General features: G+C 34.6%; 1 protein-coding gene across 8 annotated transcripts in view; it reads left to right on the top strand.

Annotated features, from left to right (window-relative positions):
• arhgap42b (Rho GTPase activating protein 42b) overlaps positions 1 to 21881 on the top strand; it is a 147262-nt gene that overhangs the window by 121679 nt on the left and 3702 nt on the right. For 2 of the 8 annotated variants that reach the window (XM_079874371.1, XM_079874375.1), the window contains 13 exons: positions 2400 to 2478; positions 2687 to 2726; positions 3045 to 3107; positions 4983 to 5057; positions 5994 to 6078; positions 6246 to 6304; positions 6528 to 6633; positions 7335 to 7494; positions 8924 to 9074; positions 10560 to 10901; positions 11780 to 11939; positions 17992 to 18054; positions 18177 to 18256. In XM_079874371.1, coding sequence (XP_079730497.1) covers positions 2400 to 2478; positions 2687 to 2726; positions 3045 to 3107; positions 4983 to 5057; positions 5994 to 6078; positions 6246 to 6304; positions 6528 to 6633; positions 7335 to 7494; positions 8924 to 9074; positions 10560 to 10901; positions 11780 to 11939; positions 17992 to 18054; positions 18177 to 18256 — 1463 coding nt within the window. Of the gene's footprint in view, positions 1 to 2399; positions 2479 to 2686; positions 2727 to 3044; positions 3108 to 4979; positions 5058 to 5993; positions 6079 to 6245; positions 6305 to 6527; positions 6634 to 7334; positions 7495 to 8923; positions 9093 to 10559; positions 10902 to 11779; positions 11940 to 17991; positions 18055 to 18176; positions 18257 to 21881 lie in introns of all 8 variants that reach the window. The other 6 variants (XM_079874369.1, XM_079874373.1, XM_079874368.1 and 3 more) reach the window with 3 other exon arrangements.

The following is a 21881-nucleotide window of genomic DNA, read 5'->3' as shown; positions in this document are numbered from 1 at the left end:
TATCAAAAATAAGAAATGAGTATAAATATACTCATTTCAGTCAAAACTCAGAAGTATCAATAAAAATAGCTCTATTTCACATTTGACACACTATTTACACAAAAGTGTGTTACACGCTTCTTTGCCAATAAGAATATCATGTGTTACTCTTCAAACTCTGGAATCTAATTAAATTCATGTGAGGAAGGCAGTTTGTGTGATCTGTGGATTTGCTGCCTGTGTATTTTATTTTAAATCACTCACTAATGAAGTTCTATGACAGGTTACTTTAAAAGGCTGCTGCCTATGTAGACAGCAAGGCAGCTCACTAGGTTTTGTACAGTAGTGCACTTAAAATTCCATCTCAAAATGTTCTGTTTCTGAAAAAGTTGTTGAAAGATGCTTTATTATAAGCAGATAGTTTTGACTGTAAATTCCAATTGGATGAGCCACGGTTGTCACTATATATGACCTGATATGCATACACTTCCTGATATACACAAATCTCCTCCTAATACCATATCCTTCAAACTGCACTGCAGCGTGCTTGCTCTAACAAGCGGGATGGTCATAATCAAAGCATAACTGAGCATATAGCTCGTTCATCCATGCACAGATATTAGTGACAGCTGTTGCACAGGCATGGAACGCGTTAATGGCTATGAGCTCGCTCTAACGTTCACCTTACAGATACGGTTCATGCAAATGCTGTCAAATCATGTGTGAAGAAGATTCATGGGTGATATTTATGGGTGAATTAATTCCTTGTGATTCTAATCGGTGTGAAACTCCCAAGCACAGATAATGAATATGGTTAAATTGATGTTTATGTAAATGAAATGGTACTTTCATGCATCGTTTTTTCCCAAGAGTGTGTAGTGTTACTGAGCATGGGAAATGTAAATGTTTTAAGCCCATCACACAACATGCTTTTTGATTTTAGTTCAGACGATTAAGAGAATAATTACCCATCATAGATTCACCATCATGTCATTTCAAAACACCTGTGACTTTCTTTTTCTTTAGTTTTTATTATTTTGAAGAATGTTCATGCTGCTCTTGTCCATAAAACAACATCATATAGTCACCAGGAACTCGAAAAATGAGGAAAAAAAACTCCATAAAAGATACCAATATGACTCTTATATAATACACTCTAAAGGCCCCATCTTGCACCCAGCGCAACTAACTTCGTACACTGACGCATATATCATTCCTATTTTGCACCGGACTCATAGCAGACTTTTCCCTCCACAGACGCACGTCGGTAAATTAGGGAATGAACTTGCGCTCCCGGGGGCGGTTCAGTGAAAAGAGGAGGCGTGTTCCGGTGCAAACGTTCCCCGGTGCTATTTTGCAGTTTCAGAAAGCAATTCCGCCACAGACCAGGAAAAACCTAGTCTAAAGTCAGTGGCGCGTTTCAGTGGCGCGTTCATTGTGGTGTCCATGAAGATGTGAAAAAATAGGCATGAATCTAGCTTAAACATTTACCCAAATTATTATACGCCTGTTTAACCAAAGCTAATTTGGTTGGGTTTCTCCCATCCTCATACAATGTCACTTCTCTGTCTTTTACGGCCCTGACGAGAACGTTGGTCTCCTCGGCTGTGAACCGCTCCTGGCGTGCGTCTGGCAAATCCGCCGTTATAATAGCAATCCGCCATGGAACAAGCGCTCCTGCTTTTAAAGGGAATGTGAGATGATGCTCTGATTGGTTTATTTCACGTTACTCCCAAACCACACCTGTTGAAGCTACTTCAGATCAACCCATTTTCGATTTGCGTCGGGCGCAAGAGTCATTTATCCCTCCGGTATAATAGCAACAGCGCCCACAAAGTTACTTGCGTTTCGCGTTTGAAACTTGCTTTTCAGATCGTTAAAATAGGGCCCTAAGTCTTCGTAAGTAATATAACAGTTTAGTGCAAAATTGAAGCTGTTATTCACTGAAAATCTTTGTACCGCTACTCTTTCTACTTCTTTGTATGGAAAAGAGAAGTTTGAACAAAATCTGCAAAATTTTTCCTTTTGTGTTCCATATTAGGACAAAAATCATACAGGATGGGGGAACTATTGCTGCTCAACCTGACTTAAAAATAAAAATACTGTCATATTTTGAGAAATGGAAGTCAATGGTAACCAAAACTGTTTCGTTCCCAGCATTCTTCAAAATATCTTTGTATGTTCCACTCTGAAAAAAAAACTCATACTGGTTTGAAATGACATAGGGTGAGTAAATGATGACAGAATTTTGATTCTTTAGTCAATTGTCAATGATGTTGCGACATTTCGTTTGAATCCTTTCTTTTAACTACATTCTTTAGTTTAGGCATATACAAGCAAAGGCACTATACAGGAACTATAGTAAGTAGGCAGGATATTTCTATAGCATGTCAGACTTAAAAATGCTGCATTGTCTTCAGGCATGGCATTATCACGCTACAAGCGCTGTCGGAGTCCAACAGGAGACTCTGGCTGGAAGCTATGGATGGCAAAGAGCCGGTGAGTGCAGGAGAAACTTTCTCCTCTGATTTTATACTATTTTGACTTAGTTGTCATCATTGCTTCTGTATTGATTCAAGCTTCAGAAGATCCTCAAGTTCAGGTATTTTTTTCAAAACATGTAAAAATGGATTATCGGCTATTTAATTGCTCAACAAGTAATTCACAGTGATATCAATACAATAAATATAATTTTTCACTCTTTTAGATCTACAATCTTCCTGCTATTCTGAGCAAGAAAGAAGAGAGTAAGTATTTAAATCTCTAAACAGTGTATTTATATTTATCATGTGAAGGCTTTGTTTTTTTCAAGCAGTGTGAGCTTAATGTTTGAGTCTGACCTCACATGCTCTTATCAGATTAGCTGTGTTTAACAAACACTTATTCAGATAATGTGTTCTGTTTCCCATCACTACACCCTTTGTGTGTCTCTGCTCTCTCATTTCCTTTTACAAGGTCGATAGCATTACATTGAGTACAACCAGAGTAAGCCGTATCCCCCAGAGTGTGACGCACGCTAAATCCATCTATTGAACATTCTGTTTCTTTTCACCTGTCTTTTATAGCATATTTAAATGAGGCTGGCTTTAATTTTGTGAGGAAGTGTATACAGCTGGTGGAGATGAGAGGTGAGTTTTGTGTTTATTGCCTCTTACCTTATATATAGGATATTTATTGTGGATAAAGCATTCCCATACTTTTTATTTTTGCATCCTTATAATAATAATAATAATAATAATAATAGAAAAAATAATGTTCCAACTATATATAATGTTACTATACTAATGTTCCAACTAATATATATATATATATATATATATATATATATATATGTGTGTGTGTGTGTATATGTGTGTATGTCTTCCCTGAATATTAATGTTGATTATTATTCTGTTTATTATAATTAGGCTATTATTGTTATATTTGCACTACCATTCAAATGTTTGGGGTCAGTGTGATTCTTTTTAAGTTAAGTTCTTATTAAGCAAGCATCCATGGAATTGATTAAAAAATAAGTGTAATAATAAGATTTACAAAGTTTTGTTACCCAGTAGGGTAACACTTTATAATAACTGCATGCTATTAATCATTAGTTAAGCATTACAAAGCAGTTAATTCATCATTTATAAAGCATTGATAGACATTAATAAGCAGTTTATAAATACAGCTATAAATGCTTTATTCTTGATTTATAATCATATCTATAATGTGTTTAATAATTGTATTTTCATACTTTATTAATGATCAATTTATCATTTCTAAGTGAAGTATAGCATTATTTACAAACCAGTTACATTATTTACCATTATTTACAAACTAGGTGTTGTCATTGATTAATGATTACACTTAGAAAGTGTAAGTAAATATGGTTAATTCAGGTAGTTATAAAGCATTTAGTAGAGGTCATATAACTATTTTGTGAGCTCATCTAAAGTGAGGACTATTTATGCTTTGTAAAGCATTTACAAAGGAGATTTAAAGACTCACTGATCTTCTAAACAGAAATAGGAAACAAACACAACACAGTGATACAGAACATAAAAAATATTTATCAGCCTTTAAATCTCCTTTGTAAATGCTTTAGAAGGTATAACTAGTCCTCGCTTTAGATGAGTTCACAAAAATAGTTAACTGACCACTACTAAATGCTTTATAACTACCTGAATTAACCATGAATTACAGTAGATAAAGCAGTAGATAAATACATGTTAATAAAGCATTTATTAACACAAAGTAACCATTACTATATGTCTGAATAATAAGATGTATTTAAACAGTTTATTAATCATTTACTTACACTTTCTAAGTGATCTTATGAACCACTGACAGCTCCTAAATAACTGGTTTGTAAATAATGCAATACTTCATTTAGAAATGATAAATTGATCATTAATAAAGTATGAAAATACAATTATTAAACACATTATAGATATGCTTATAAATCAAGAACAAAGCATTTATAACTATTTATATACTGCTTATTAATGTCTATTAATGCTTTATAAATGACAAATTAACTGTTTACTAATGCTTAACTAATGATTAATAGCGTGCAGTTATTATAAAGTGTTACCAAAAGGGGTGCTGGCAATGTTAAAGTGTCTTTAAAATTTTATCTGAGATACGCTTTTGCCCCAAAGGTTAAAGAGACTTGTTTTACAAAATCCTGTTGGTAATGTTAGTAAGTGTTGTGTGCCTTATGAAATGGGTATGTTCTCTGTCCTGCTTTGTAAATGTTTTTAAAGACATTTGTAATGTTAATAAACATTTCTTTTTTAAATTATTAAAATAATTCATATTTCTAATTTCAATTCATATTTCTATTTCAATCTATCTGTTCATCAAAAATCCTGACAGTCAGAAATGTGCCTAAACTGACATTAGATTAAGTAATTTATATGTCCTCTAGTCTCCCTCTCTGGGAATCTAGAGATGAATTGCTCCTGTGTGTTGTGTTTATATATTTATACATGTTCTGTGTGGATATATTCTCCTCTCAGCAGGGCTCAACACTATGGGTTTGTACAGAGTCGGTGGAATAAACTCCAAAGTGCAGAAGCTCATGATCACAGTCTTCTGTAAGTCCCTTCACTCTACACAACTCGAGAACTAGACACAGAAATGTGTGATTCGGGCCAGGGTAGCAAAGACACATTGCTCTGGCGCAGTTCCCTCTTGTGAACATCTGGTAGCTATTAATTTTGTTCTGAAAGATCAAATGCCTGGAATCAGTGTGTCCGTAAACCCTAAATCAAGTATAAAACCTTCACAGACCAACTTTAAAAGTCACCATGACACCAAAATTGACAATTCTATTCAATTGACAAATATATATATTATTATTATTATTATTATTTTAATATAATATTTATTTTTTTAAATGAAAGAAATAAGAGATTGTACTTTGAATAGGGGAAATGAGGCCTATTTTAGAACCATTCATATTTTTGCATTGAGAAACTTTCTTGACAATATATATATTATTATTTTAATATAATATTTATTTTTTTAAATGAAAGAAATAAGAGATTGTACTTTGAATAGGGGAAATGAGGCCTATTTTAGAACCATTCATATTTTTGCATTGAGAAACTTTCTTGACTGTTAAGCACATTTTCATCTGTAATGAAAAAAAAGCCCTCATTATTATTACCATAATAATGATATAACCAAAAAATAATGATACATCATTTAGATAGTGCTGATTTTTATTTTTTATTCTACAGCGAGCATGTTTCTCATTACTAACCTACTCAACAGGGGGGACAGTGTGCTTATTTTTCATGAAAATATTGTCACAATGTAAAAATCTCAATTGGTCCTAACAATCACCTTTATTTTCTTGCAACATTAGTTTCTCATTGTGTAAGAAAATTATATGAAATATGAGATTTACCCAAATTACTTTTATGTTGGATTAGCCGTTTCCATGTGTCATAAATATTTGAAGTTTAATGTCACTACAACATCTGCACACAAACAATGTTGTACATGTGCCTCGGTTTCTCTTACAGCACCCAAAGCAGCATCAGATATGGATCTGGACCCAGACACATGGGACAACAAGACCATCACCAGCGGCCTCAAGAATTACCTCAGGTTCGTGTGTTCAGGCTGACGTCACTACTCCTAATGGAGGTTCAAGATGTTAGTGAGAATTGCCCTGAAATAATGTGTACCTTTCTTTGTTTGAGAGAGTTGAAAATAACCAATAGCATTTCTGAGAGAGGATATAACAAGATGTCGTTCTTGTGTCCGTCCACTAGGTGTCTGTCTGAGCCGCTCATGACATACAAGCTTCACTCTGACTTCCTCATGGCTGTCAGTAAGTTATAAAGCAGTTGAATTACATGTTAAACATATTTGATTAGATTTTTAACTTTTAACATTTAGTTGCCTGTTATTTTATATGTGGGTTGAGTTTGTGATCATGGTGTGTTGATACTCACTGCTGTGTGTGTGCACTTGGATGAGTGAAATGCAGAGCACAAATCACTTTGAGCTACACACGTCACTTCACTTGATGTGTTTACTCTGTTTTCTTTCAGAATCTGATGATCAGAACTACAGAGTGTGTGCAGTTCACGCGCTGGTGCATAAACTACCTGACAAAAACAAAGAGATGTTGGAGATATTAATCAAACATCTACTCAAGTATGACCTGAACGTAGATTTAGATTCAATTTTTACTCAAAAATTAAAACCTTTCTCTCTTTAAATTCACTTTCTTCTTAGTCTCATGTAATACTTTGTAGATTTATTTAGAGCAAAATGTTTGTTCAGCAGCAGTGTACAGTATGTTGTTCATGGATGCTGGTGTCTTCAATTTGAAAACTCTCCAGTGCAGGAGAGACGTTAGAGTGCGGGAAGACCTGAAAATGGACGCAGAGTTTGCTTTGTTTCTGCTCGAAACATGAGTAACTGTAGTTTTTGCAATGTTTCACAATGCTTTTCTATGCTGTTGTTGTTATTGTTGAATCACAGTTGTTTCATCCACAGTTGCAAGAGCTGTCCGTGTTGCATAGCGTGTCATTTTTTGGGGCAGAGCAATGAAGGGCTGTTTCTTTTGGTTTTGGGTTTGTTTGCTTGTTTGGGTGTCGATTTCAAATATCAAGTGTTTCTCAGATATCTCTTACTGCACCTTAAACTACCTTAACCAACTAAACTTTCTTGGTCATTGACCTTCATCATTTAAAATTTAGTGGTAAACAGCATGTCCACTTGGTAGCACTAACAAGCATAACCCAGTCTGGTCCAGCAAGTACATTTTTGTTGGTGTAAGCGGATTTTGTGGGGTAATTATTATTTGAAGTTTGATATTGGTTAGAGGATTTGATTGACACATGTCCCTGCAGTGTGTCTGCTCACAGTGAGAGTAACATGATGACGGTGTCCAATCTGGGAGTGATCTTCGGCCCTACGCTCATGCGCTCACAAGAGGAAACCGTTGCTGCCATGATGAACATCAAATTTCAAAACATTGTGGTAGAAATTCTCGTCGAAAATTTTGAAAAGGCAAGTAAAATCAAAGATAATTCATAACAATCTCCTGTAAAAGATAATGCATTTATATCTATATCTATATATATAACTGTGTAAACTATTGTTCAAAAGTAAGGTTTCAAATTTTTTTTAAAGAAGTATATTTTGCTCACCAAGGCTGATCATTATTTGATCACTATACAAATTTGCAATAATTAAGGGCCAAGCATCGAAGCACCTATTCTCATCGTTGGCGTTCTTCTTCGTCTTCTTCTTCCGCTCTGGAAGATTTCCGTCCTGAAACTTTTTCCACCATTTAGAATTTTCAGAAAAACTTACTTTTTCAAACTCCTCATAGGCCATTACTCCGATTTTCACGAAAATTTAACCAGATAACGCTGACAAAAAGTAATGTAATACAAGTTGATTCATCAAACCGTTCTCGAATAATACGCAAACGAATTCAACGAAGAGCGTGCAAAAATGGTTGTGAGACTGTATCTCTGCAACGCTTTGGCAAATTCTAACCAGACTTGGTTTGTGTTATGACAACCATGACCTTAGACTACCTGCACCATTTTGGCGCAGTGCCACCTAGTGGTCAGGAGACATGGAGAAAAATTAAAAATTTTCTGTGTAGCATGCCAAGTCAAACGATACCAAATTTTCTCATATCAGATGCTAAATTTTACAAACGTATTGGCATATCGTCACAAAACTCTGTATGTGTCTCCGGCACCATACCCTGACAGTGCTCAAAACGTTTCAGGGCAGTGCCACCTTGTGGTAAAAAGTTATAATGCAATTTCCAAAAATGCTAACAACTTTTGATTAGCCTATTGACACCAACATTTGCATGTGTCATTGTCACCTTACTTTTACCACACCACATCAAATTGGTCACAGTGCCACCTATATTAGTCGAAAGTGATAAACCATTAAATCAAATTACTATATTTATGTTTTTTTAGCCATTTTGCCTAAAATGGTCTTAATATGTTTTTTTAACTGCTCATTGTTGCAGTTGGTCATGTTATTAGTGCTTGGCCCTGATAATTGCTGCTTGCAGCTATATTATTTCACAATATTGTGTTTTTACTGTTTTCTGTTTCTGAATATATTTTAAAATGTGATGTCAAAGCTGAATTTCCAGCACTCGTTACTCCATTACTCATCTAATATGCTGATTTGGTGCTATAGAAAAATGTTTTATTGTTACCATTATTTTCAGGAGTCTTTGATCAAAGGTCCAGCATAGAAATGTTGTTTTAAAATGTTTTTGATGTGAAATAGAAAGTCTTTACTGGCACATACACACACACACACACACACAAATAAATGCATATTACATATGGATTACTTAAGTGTGCTAATGCTTTTTGGAGCTTGCATCCCTCATCAAACAGAAACAATTTTCTCATTGGTCATAATCTTTCACAGTTATTTGGGTATGTCTTCACAGATATTTCATCAAGCGCCGGACCCTAATGTTCCCCTGCCGCAGCCTCAGTCTCAGGCAGGGTCTCGCAGGAGCAGAGCCATCTGCCTCTCATCCGGACCGCGCAAACCCAAGAGCCTCTACACACCCTCACTGTGCCTGGCTGACGCGGACAGTGAGTCTTACACTGCCAGTAATCCTCACATTTCACATTCTCTATTGATAGTACATCCACTCTGTTCGGTTTCATGATTACATAAGAAATGAATTTTAGATTTTGACATCAGCACATTATTTAACGCCATTAACACATTTACTTATTTTAGTGTTTTTTGCTAAGGCTCGATAAAACAGGTGGAACAAAATCCCATATACTTGCATTAAAGGAGGAACTGAAGTCCTTAGTGACCAGAATATTATAGAGACTTTTATCTTACTTGGGTCAGTAAACCTTGTGATTCCATAACATAGGGCGAACAGTCCCAGTTTCTGGTGTCTTGTCCCCAGAAGTAGAGCTGTCCACGGAAATGACCATTTTAGTGCCCACAAATACACTGCAAAAAAGCCCAACCAATATATCCTGCTGGTTAAGCTGCTTGTTAAATTAAAGTATACTCTTTGTATGTACTATATAGCAGGGCCTAAACAGGGTGTGAGATTTGAACACAATTTAAAACGTTCCAGAAAGATCCAACACAGAAATTCCCACACACACACACACACATCTTATAACACATGGGTACACCCTGATATGTAAGAAACCAAAAAAAACTTTAAAAAAAACTAAACAATTACATGTGGAGAAATGTACTTTGTTTAAAATGCAAAATAATAAGCCTAATTAAACATAAAATAACATTTTGAAATACAATATTGTATTTCAATCTGATCATCAGATTCTGATGTACAATATTAATTGCAATTAGAACATTTTTAAATTATTTGTTAAAATCTTTTTTTTTTTTTATCATGTACTCTTTATTTCAATAATTGTAGAGTCATAATTTTGTTATAATATAATAATCTTTGATCTGTTTGCTATACTATTTACTTTTGTTAATTTTTGGTTCTGGTTTTAATACAGGCATCATAATAATTATTATTTATAATAACAAATAATAAGTGTTACAAAAATGTATTGTCCACATTTTTTAATTTGTGAAATTTTAAGAAACTAATCTGGGTCATATTTAACCTAAAATCAAAAAAACAGAAATAAGAATTTATATCTACTTATATTTTATGTGGGGAAAAAATCTCATTCTTGTTATTTTTATGTGATTATTTTATTATTGTTTGTACTTTGTGTTAGCATTTATTTTAGTTCCTTATTTATGCTGGTTAAAATATAAAAAAGGTGAGAATCTAATTGCTATTAGTAAGAATAATGGGAATTAGTAAAAAAGTAAAACACCTCAGACAAATTACATTAATTAGAATTTTTGGGGGGAAATCTGCCTAATTGTCATTAAAATCACACTGCAAAAAAAAAAAAAAAAAAAAAGATAAGAAAATAGGCTTATAGGCTCATATTTATTTATTTTATTTTCATTTTGAAGTGGACCGTGACCTGGACATTTTGACAGTTTCATGTTTCACTGTATAAATCAGTCAGTTGTGATAAATTTAAGATATGCTGTATGTCTTACTGTCCCTGCAGGCGATACGTTCAGCAGTAGTTCAGGCAGCACTCCAATTGGCAGCATGGACTCCCTCTCCTCACACTCCTCAGAGCAGAACAGCTCCTCCAAAACCTGCTCCTCTCCACAGCTCAAAGACAAGCCCCCGTTCCCTGGCCCGCGGCAGACCCCCACCTGCACCAGCAGTCCCGACTCCAGCTCCAGAGAGGACGCTGGACGTGCGGACTGGGACTCCTGTGGTGTGAACTCAGCTGCCAGATCTGCACCAGCACCAGCAAAGGCTCCTCACTCAGTGGGAATCAGATCCGCACAGCTTACCCGCTCCAACGCCCCATCTCTAAGATCTTTACTTATCACAGAAGGTAGGAGTCAAACACACACAACTTGGAATAATTAAGAATTAAGAGCATAAGTCTCTTATGCTCGTCAATAATATGTTTTCAAATGTAATTTATTCCTGTGATGGCAAAGCTGAATTTTCAGCAGCCATTACTTTTTTGGAGTTTTCAGTGTCACATGATCCTTCAGAAATCATTCAAATATACTGATTTGCTGCTCAGAAACATTCCTTATAATTATCAATAGTAAAAACATTTTTTGTAGCTCAATCATTTTGTGGAAATGTGCATTCCCTACCATTCAAATGTATTTTGAATGTATATCAAATGTACTTTTATTCAGCAAGGACATTAAATTGACATTTAAAGTGTTAGAACTTTTTTACTTTCTATTCATCAAATAATCCTGAAAAGATTGATCAGTGTTTCAAATGGTATCAAAACTATTAACCAGCCAAAACAATTTTCAACATTGATAATGATAACTATTATCAATACAACATACCAGAATGATTTCTGAAGGATCATGTGACACTAAATCTTGTGACACTAATGATACTGAAAATTCAGCTTTGCCATCACAGGAATACATCACATTTTAAAATGTATTCAAATAGAAAACAGTTCTTTTAAAATGTAATAATATTTCACAATAATAGTTGTTATACTGTATTTTTGATCAAATAATGCAGCATTGATGAGCATAAGTTTTTTTTTTTTTTGAAAATCTGAATTATTCCAAACTGTATTCCACACCGATAGTGTGTTTTTTCTATTTTTTCTTTACAAAACTCTATGCAATTTCTTTATATATACAGTATAAAGTTTGTAACCCTCTGATCTAGACAAAAAGAAACTAACATTTAGTAATTTTGTACTTTTCTGTTTTGGGCTCTCTGGAGGTCATAAGAGCTGTGTGGGGTCTGTACAGAGTCTAGCGTGTGTGGATCATAAAGACGGTGCCAGATCCGCCACATTCCTCGATCTGCCTCCGAAAACAATCCTACGGCGAAAGCTGGACAACAGCGGCTCTACGAACGGATATCAGAGACCAGGATCAGTGTAAGTGAAACACTTTACCAGTATCTAACCCACTGATGCTAAAGCTCACCCTGTGAGCGAATCAAAAGATTGTCAGGCAACATTTGAGGATAAAAATGATGGGAAAAAAAATAATTGAAAATTCATTTGAAAAAAAATAAAATAAAAAAACGTGCCTTTTGAAGTTAATGTATTCTTTGTATTTATGTTGTCAAACATGTCATATGTATTTATTTATTTATTTATTTATTTATTTGTTTATTTTTCAAATGTCATATATATATATATATATATATATATATATATATATATATATATATATATGTATATGTATTATTATTATTATTATTATATTTTTAAATAAATAATGTCCCATTAGTTAATGCATTAACTAACATTAACAGTGAGCAGTATTTTTTTTTACAGTATTTATTTATCTTTATGTACATTTGTTAATAAAAAAATACAACTGTTCATTGTTAGCTCGAGTCCATTATAATATTAGCAGATACAAATGTTTCATTGTTAGTTCGTGTTAACTAATGTTAACAAATGTAACCTTGTTGTAAAGTGTGACCCAAAATGCCTTTCTGCATGTTGATTACACCACACTGACTTTTGAAGAAATTGATTTGGCATGCAAATGTTAAAAAAAAAAAAAAAAAAAAAAAACAATAGTAATAATTTAAAACAAAATAACATTTCCGTTAATCATTATTTAAAAAAAGAAAAAGAAAAAAAGATGGCACACTACTTAAGGTTATTTTTCAAGAATTTTTTTTTTATTTTTTTATTTCGATCTCAGTGCAGTTGATTTATTGTTAGGAAACAGTAGAATTGATCATGTGAGCTGTTTATTGAACTTATTGTTGTATGTGAATTGCATTTTTAATGTGTTTAAAATTAAATTAATAAAAATATATATACAGTGCCCTCCACAATTATTGAACCCCCTGGTAAATATGATCAAAATTGGCTGTAAAAAATAAATCTGCATCGATTATCCTTGTGATCTTTCATTCAAAAAATGTGCAAAATTCTAACCTTTCATTGAAGTAAAAGAATTGAAAGTGGGGGGAAAATCACATTATGAAATAAATGTTTTTCTCCAAAACACGTTGGCCACAATTATTGAAACCCTTTCATTAAATACTTTTTGCAATCTCCTTTTGCCAAGATAACAGCTCTGAGTCTTCTCCTATAATGCCTGATGAGTTTGGAGAATAACTGACAAGAGATCAGAGACCATTCCTCCACACAGAATCTCTCCAGATCCTTCAGATTCCCAGATCCATGTTGGTGCTTCTCCTCTTCAGTTCAGCCCACTCATCAGGTCAGGGGACTGAGACGGTCATGGCAGAAGCTTCATTTTGTGCTCCACAACAAATTTTTGTTTTGATTTTGATGTTTGTTTTGGATCGTTGTCCTGATGGAAGATCCAACCACGGCCCATTATAAGATTTCTAGCAGAAGGCGTCAGGTTTTGATTTTTTATCTGTTGATATTTGATAGAATCCACAATGCCATGTATCTGAACAAGAAGTCCAGGACCTCCAGCAGAAAAATATGCCCACAACATTAAAGATCCAATGGTATATTAAATTGTACACATGGGGTACTTTTTATCCTTGTGTTCACCAAACCCATCTAGTGTGTTTGCTGCCAAAAAGCTCTGTTTTAGTCTCATCTGACCACAGAACCCTGTGCCGTTTGAAGTTCCAGTCGTGTCTGACAATTAAATTTGCTGGAATTTGTTTTTGGATGAGCGAGGAGTTTTTTTTTTAAACCCTCCCAAACAACATGTGGGGATGTAGGGGTTGTTTGATAATTTTTTTTTTAGGCTTTCTGACCCTAAGACTCAACTAATCTCTGCAATTCTCCATCTGTGATCCTTGGAGAGTCTTTGGCCACTCAAACTTTCATACTCGCCGTGCATTAAGACAGTATAGACACACGTCCTTTTCCTGGCAGATTCATAACATCTTTAGTTGGTTATAACTTCTTAATTATTGCCCTGATGGTCAAAATGGGGATTTTCAATTCTTTAGCTATTGTCTTACAGCCACTTTCTAGTTTGTGATGCTCAACAATCTTTTGCTACGCATCAGAACTATATTCTGTGGTTTTACTCATTGTGATGGATGATTAAGGGAATTTGGCCTTTGTGTTTCCTCATATTTAAACTCCTGTGAAACACGAAGTCATAGCTGGACAGTTTCATGTTCCTAGTCACCCTGGTGTACTAAAAAAGGTAAATATTAATGGGAATATACTTCAGAGATATTTTACTCGTAAAAAATTCTAGGGGTTTCAATAATTGTGGCCAACATGTTTTGGAGAAAAACATTTATTTCATAATGTGATTTCCCCCCACTTTCAATTCTTTTACTTCAATGAAAGGTTAGAATTTTGCACATTTTTTGAATGAAAGATCACAAGGATAATCGATGCAGATTTATTTTTTACAGCCAATTTTGATCATATTTACCAGGGGGTTCAATAATTGTGGAGGGCACTGTATATACAGTACCAGTCAAAAGTTTGGAAACATTACTATTTTTAATGTTTTTGAAAGAAGTCTCTTATGCTCATCAAGCCTGCAGTTAAAAAAAAAAAAAAAAACAGTAATATTATGAAATATTATTACAATTTAAAATAATGGTTCTCTTTTTTAATATACTTTAAAATGTAATTTATTTTTGTGATGCAAAGCTGAATTTTCATCAGCAAGTACTCCAGTCTTTGGTGTCTTATGATCCTTCAGAAATCATTCTAATATGCTGATTTATGATCAATGTTGGAAACAGTTGTGCTGCTTAATATTTTTTTTATAACCTGAGATACTTTTTTCAGGATTATTTGATGAATAAAAAGTTAAAAAGAACTGTATTTATTTAGAATAGAAATCTTTTGTAACAATATACACTACCGTTCAAAAGTTTGGGAACAATAACTTTTTTTTTTAAGAAATTAGTACTTTAATTCAACAAGGATGCGTTAAATTGATAAAAGGTGATGGTAACGATTTATATTGTTAGAAATGTTTTTATTTTGAATAAATGCTGTTTTTATGAATAAATGCTGTTAACGTTTTACTCATCAATGAATCCTGAAAAAAGTATTCCAAAAAAATATATTAAACAGCACAACTGTTTCCATCATTGATATTAACTGAGTATCAAATCATCATATTAGAAAGATTTCTGAAGGATCATAAGACACCAAAGACTGGAGTACTTGCTGATTAAAATTCAGCTTTGCATCACAAAAATAAATTACATTTTAAAATATATTAAAAAAAGAGAACCATTATTTTAAATTGTAATAATATTTCATAATATTACTGTTTTTTTTTTTTTTTTTTTTTTTTTTTTTTATTATTTAACTGCAGGCTTGATGAGCATAAGAGACTTCTTTCAAAAACATTAAAAATAGTAATGTTTCCAAACTTTTGACTGGTACTGTATATACAGTGCTATGCATAAGTTTAGACACCCATACACCCATAGTTGACTGAAAAGAGGAATAAAAAATCATCTTTTGGAAATTGAACTTAATGCCTTAATAAAAAAAAAAAGGAAAAATACGACCTTTAAGGACACCAATTTTCTTTGTGAATGAATAATGTATCGTAAATAAGATTGGCATGGTTTTATTTCAGTTAGCCTAATAGCTGGTTTGATTTGCATTGAGAGATGATCTTATGGAAAGTACTCCATGCCAATTTCTAGGTATGGTGAAGGCTATGTGATGATGTGGGGCTATTTTAATTCCAGAGGCCAAGGGAACTTTATCAGGATGCATAGTATCCTGGCTCCATGAAGTAACTGGCCTTTAAAAATAAAAATCTGCCTGCCTCTATGGGAATTTAACATAGGGGTGTCCAGACTTATGCACCCTGTATTTTAAGGAAGAACATTTATTTATTTATGATACATTATTCATTCACAAAGAAAATTGGTGTCCTTAAAGGTTGGATTTTTCCTATTTTTTTTAATTAAGGCATTAAGTTCAATTTCCAAAAGATGATTTTTTATTCCTCTTTTTAGTCAACTTTAGCATGGGTGTCTAAACTTATGCATAGCACTGTATATGTATCACATTAAAGGGATGATTCACTTGAAAGAATTCTATAATTTACTCACCCTCATGTGGTTCCAAATCTGAATGACTTTCTGTGAACACAGCAGAAGTAGATATTTGAGAAATGTTGGTAACCAAGACATGGAGAAAAAAAAAATATTCATGTTTCACAGATGAAAAAGTCATACAGGTTGGGAATTACATGACAATGAGTAAATAATGACAGAATTTTCATTTCTGTGTGAAAATCTCTTCCATTACTTCATTGACAGCTTTTATATGTTTCTGTCAGGTTTTAGAAAAACACTACGTCATGAGAAATGGAAAAACATGTATTAAAAGTAATGAGGAAAGTTTGTGCAGTTTTATACAGTGTAGTTGCTGGTGGCGATGGAAGCTGCTGAATGGAGATTGATTGCAGTTGTTTTTTGTTGGCACCAGTTTTAATTACACTGCTGAAAGGGTTGATGTGACCCCGCACTGGTTTTTAAATCTTCTCTGCAGGGAAGGATGTATAATTTCATTTGAGTTCATGACAGGAAGAAAAGAAACATCACGTCACTTAAGTGGACTCGATTCAACAGTCTGTGGTCGTCGTTGTCTGATTCTCCTTTTCATGATGGGTCATACATTTTCAATAAGAGAGACATCTGGACTGCAGGCAGACCGTCAGGCACATCTTGATGTCATCTTGATGGCAGTTTATGTCTCTGTACAATCCAAATATATGCCTCCATGTCAGTGATACCTTCACACACATGCAAGTCACCCATGCCGTTTGCACTGATGGACAGATGTTGCTTTTGCACCTCTTGCTGATGAAGGTCTGGATGGTCTCTTTAGTCTTTGGGACTGAGAACTCAATGTCCATTTTACCCAAAAACATTCTGAAACGTGGACTCATCCGACCACAGCACACATTTCCACTGTATTTTGGATCATCTGAGATGAGCTCGGGCCCAGAGAACTCTGCAGCGTCTCTGCATTGAACAGATGAATAGCTTTCTAGTTGCGTAACAGAGATTCCAGTTGCATTTCTTGATGCAGCGTCAGACTCTGTTCAGTGAAAATGGTTTTCTAAAGTACTGTTGAGCACATGTGGCTGTATTTAACAGAACATAATAGTTTCTCATGCAGTGCCGTCTGAGGGATCAAAGGTCACGCACATTCAACGCAGGTCTCCTGCTTTGCCCTACACAGACTGAGATTTCTCTGAATTCACTGAATCTTTTCACAATATTATGTACGGTAGATAGTGAAAGACCTAAATACTTAGCAATCTTTCATTGAGAAATGTGATTTTTGAATAGTTCTTTGTGACAAGTGGTGAGTCATGAGCTTTTCTTGCAAAGACCTCCTTTTATACTCTATCGAGGACCTCCTTCCTCCTTTTATACTCTAACGAGAAACCCTCACCTACTGTATTACCAATTCACCTTCTAATTGTGAATGGTTTCAATTCAGTTCATCTTTTCACTTTTATTTTGCCTCTGTCACAACTTTTTTAGAGTGTGTTGCAGCCATCAAAATCAAAATTTGTTTATATTTACAAAATACAATTAATTTGGCCAGTTACAACATTGAAACATTTTTCTTTGTACTTTTGTCAGTTAAATTAAGGTTCAAAATAATTAACGAATCACAGATTCTTGATTTTATTGTGTTTTACAAAATGTTCTGGAATTGGGGTTGTGTGTGTGTGTGTGTGTGTGTGTGTGTATATAGAGAGAGAGAGAGAGAGAGAATAGTAAGTGTTAGTATTAATGGGTTAAGTGTTGACAAAAAAGTGTTGTCCTTATTCTTCTTTTGAGTTGAACTAGCAGTACTGAATGTAGAATGTTGGCTCTCACCAAAAAAAAAAATTTTTTTGTAAATCAAACTTTTGCCACCTGCTTAGTTAAAATGGTTTGTTCAGCCAGCCTAATTATTGTGCGGTGAAATCATGTTGTCAATAATCATCCTGACATCTGGGCATGGTTGTATGTTCCAGGGTGGCTGCCAGAGCACTGCTTTTTGAGAACCCATCAGCTGGAAAACCTCCTCCCTTGGGAAGGTAAAAATAGGCACACTACATAAAAACAGCCGTTTAACATTTCATGGCAAACATCTTTATAAAACCAAAAAATTGTCTTTTAAAACAGTTGAATTTTATCATTTCATGATTGTAATCCATAGAGATGCCAAAGCCATATATTCCTGTGAAGCCGAACACAGCAATGAGCTGAGTTTCCCACAGGGGGCTCACTTCTCCAATGGTGAGTCTATCTATCTATCTGTTTATATATCTATCTGTCTGTCTGTCTATCTATCAATTGTTCTATTGTTCTATCTATCGGTCGTTCTATCATTTGTTCGTTCCTTCTATCTATCGTTCTATCTATCAATCATTCTATCATTAGTTCGTTCTATCTATAGATCGTTTTAGAGATCGGTAAAAAGTACCGACTTCGGTACCAAGTACTTCGCTTTGAGCGCTGTTGAGCGGAGTCGTAAACATCTCTGATTGGCCATTGTGTTTACGCGCTTATTGGACATGTCTGTGATTGGCTACAATGATCAACGCTCGGGAGCGTCTAAGAGCACACGGAAGTGTTTGAAAGTGTTTTGAAAGCGGGAGCGGGACCCGTCCGCTGATAGACGCTTGTTTTCAAACGCTCCTGTCTGTATCTGTGTAAGCGCTCTGTGTTTTTGACGCCAATCACAGACATAGCCGATGAGCGCGTGAGCACATTGAGTCTTCCGAGGTGTTTACGATTCCGCTCAACAGTGCTCAAAGTGTCACATTTTTTAAATTTCAGTACCAACTTGGTCTGACAATTCTTTGACAACTCTAGATCGTTCTATTGTTCGTTCATTTTATCTATCGATCGTTCTATAATTCGTTTGTTCGTTCTATCAATCGTTCCATTGTTCTATCTATCGATCATTCTATCATTCGTTTTTTCGTTCTATCAATCATTCCATTGTTCTATCTATCGATCATTCATTCATTTAATCTATCGATCGTTCTATAATTCGTTTGTTCGTTCTATCAATCGTTCCATTGTTCTATCTATCGATCATTCTATCATTCGTTTTTTCGTTCTATCAATCATTCCATTGTTCTATCTATCGATCATTCATTCATTTAATCTATCGATCGTTCTATCATTCGTTCGTTCTATCGATTGTTCCATTGTTCTATCTATTGATCGTTCTATCGTTCATTCATTTAATCTATCGATCGTTCTATCATTCGTTCGTTCTATCGATTGTTCCATTGTTCTATCTATCGATCATTCTATCATTCGTTTTTTCGTTCTATCAATCATTCCATTGTTCTATCTATCGATCATTCATTCATTTAATCTATCGATCGTTCTATCATTCGTTCGTTCTATCGATTGTTCCATTGTTCTATCTATTGATCGTTCTATCGTTCATTCATTTAATCTATCGATCGTTCTATCATTCGTTCGTTCTATCGATTGTTCCATTGTTCTATCTATTGATCGTTCTATCGTTCATTCATTTAATCTATCGATCGTTCTATCATTCGTTCGTTCTATCGATTGTTCCATTGTTCTATCTATTGATCGTTCTATGGTTCATTCGTTTTATCTATCGATCATTCTATCTATCAATCGTTCAGTTGTTCTAACTATCGATCGTTCTATCATTCTATCTATCGATCATTCATTATATCTATCTATCAATCGTTCTATCGTTTGTTCTATCCATTGATCGTTCTATTTTTGTTCATTCATTCTATATATCCATCGTTCGTTTGTTTTAACGTTCGTTTGTTCTGTCGTTCGTTCTATTGTTCATTCGTATGTTCGTTCTATCTATCGATCATTCTTTCGTTCGTTCTATCGTTCTGTCTACATTTATATTCAATCATTTAGCATAGTGGTTCTCAACGGGGGCGGGGGGCGTTCAGAGAACAACAGGGGGCGTTGGAAGCAAGACCTTTCAGGTGTTCATGGGGGGCGTTCACAAGTTTAAATGTAAGAACGATTCATTACCATCGCTCTAGCATTCTCCCATTCTATCGTTCTCTCATTCCACCATTCTATCGTTCTATCTTTTTTCATTCCATCAATCTAACGTTCTCTCATTCCATCATCCTTTCGTTCTCTCAGTGCATCAATCTATCGTTCTCTCATTCCATCATCCTTTCGTTCTCTCATTCCATCAATCTATCCTTCTCTCATTCCATCATCCTTTCGTTCTCTCAGTGCATCAATCTATCGTTCTCTCATTCCATCATCCTTTCGTTCTCTCATTCCATCAATCTATCCTTCTCTCATTCCATCATCCTTTCGTTCTCTCAGTGCATCAATCTATCGTTCTCTCATTCCATCATCCTTTCGTTCTCTCATTCCATCATTCTATTGTTCTCTCATTCCATTGTTTTATCTGTTGATTTCAGCCAGCGCTTGTCATTTCTATGTGTAACAAATGGTCAGTAAATGGTCAGTGGTCAGGCTGTCTGAGGCTCACACAATTCATCAAGTGATCTAGAACTTCACTTCAGTTCTTAAGTGACTTTTTATGAACTGTGACTGCAATATACACCAAGAAACATGCAGCAATGCTGGCCATGAATCATATATCAACTCTGGGAGGTGTATTGCTGTATTGGGAATGTGGTTTGGTGGATGTTAAATATGTACGTCTTTTGTGACTTGCAGTGACGGTTACAGAAATCAAAGAAAATGAACTATGACTGAACTGATGCACTTTTGCTGCATACCAGGGCATTAATATTGATAGAAAATAATGAGTTCCTGAGTCTGTTCTGTGGAACAAACATCGGTTGTTGTTCCTCGAACATGTCAGGAATAGAATTTTATTGCTGGATCTATTTTCCGAAAGGAATAAACTTGGCTGGGCACCAGGGCATTGAAACAGGTCACAGTAACCTTGTGAAGTCAAGTCTTCCTCTCTCTAAAGCTCAGCAAACACTTAGCACCACATAGACCCATCAACCTGAGTTCTCACTGTTGACATTTGAGAGTTCTGCTTATAAAAACGATTTACTCTTTATTTTGCAATCCCATCTGCCTTAGTGCTTTAGTGTGAACAGATGCTTTGATAGTTCAGAGAATGCTGATATGAGTCATTACTGAGCAAGTTTGTGAGTTCTTTTGAAAGCTTTATGACGGCAATTTCTCGGTGCAAAGTGACCCAACTTTGAGATTGATAACCTGCAGATGTGGTTCACTTGTGCCTCCCTTTTCTGAGGATACTATTGCTTTGTGAACATAATGGTCAAACAAATCACTTTATGAACGGTCAACTTAACTTAAGGCTGAAGAAACATATCTAAATAAAAGTGAGACTTTAGAAGTGTTTTCTTATTTTGGTCTCTAGTCATTTTACCCACCAAGTAAAAAATCATCTGATAACTTAGAAATATAAAAATAATAGCACACCTCAGTAAATCACATGATTTGAGGTAACATTCGGATCTGTTTCAAAAATTCAGAATGGCTTTTATGCCAAATTTGATGCTTAGGGTTGGAGGGTTTGCGGGGCTCAACATTGTAGATTTTCATAAAATGTATAATATATACATACACACACACACACACACACAGTAGTGGTCAAAACTAAGTGAAAAGTTGTTTTATTTGTGATAACACAATGAAACATGCCAAATTGAGCGGACATCATTTTTGGCCAGGCTGTCATACAAAGAAAACTTGTTTTATTGTAAGTAATAGCTGTGCATTTTTTACAGACAATATTACTGGAATTTGCGACTATGTTACTGATTGATTTAAAAAAATTAACCCACACTATTAGAAGAAAAGTTTCTGTTAGGTCATTTGTTTTAATTAATTTTGTATTGTTCGATTTTATGAATTAAACAGCTAATAAACATTATTTATC

This window comes from Squalius cephalus, assembly GCF_949319135.1.
Source record: "Squalius cephalus genome assembly, chromosome: 6".
NCBI classification, from domain to species: Eukaryota; Metazoa; Chordata; class Actinopteri; order Cypriniformes; family Leuciscidae; genus Squalius; species Squalius cephalus.
This window is presented reverse-complemented; position numbering and strand designations above follow the sequence as displayed.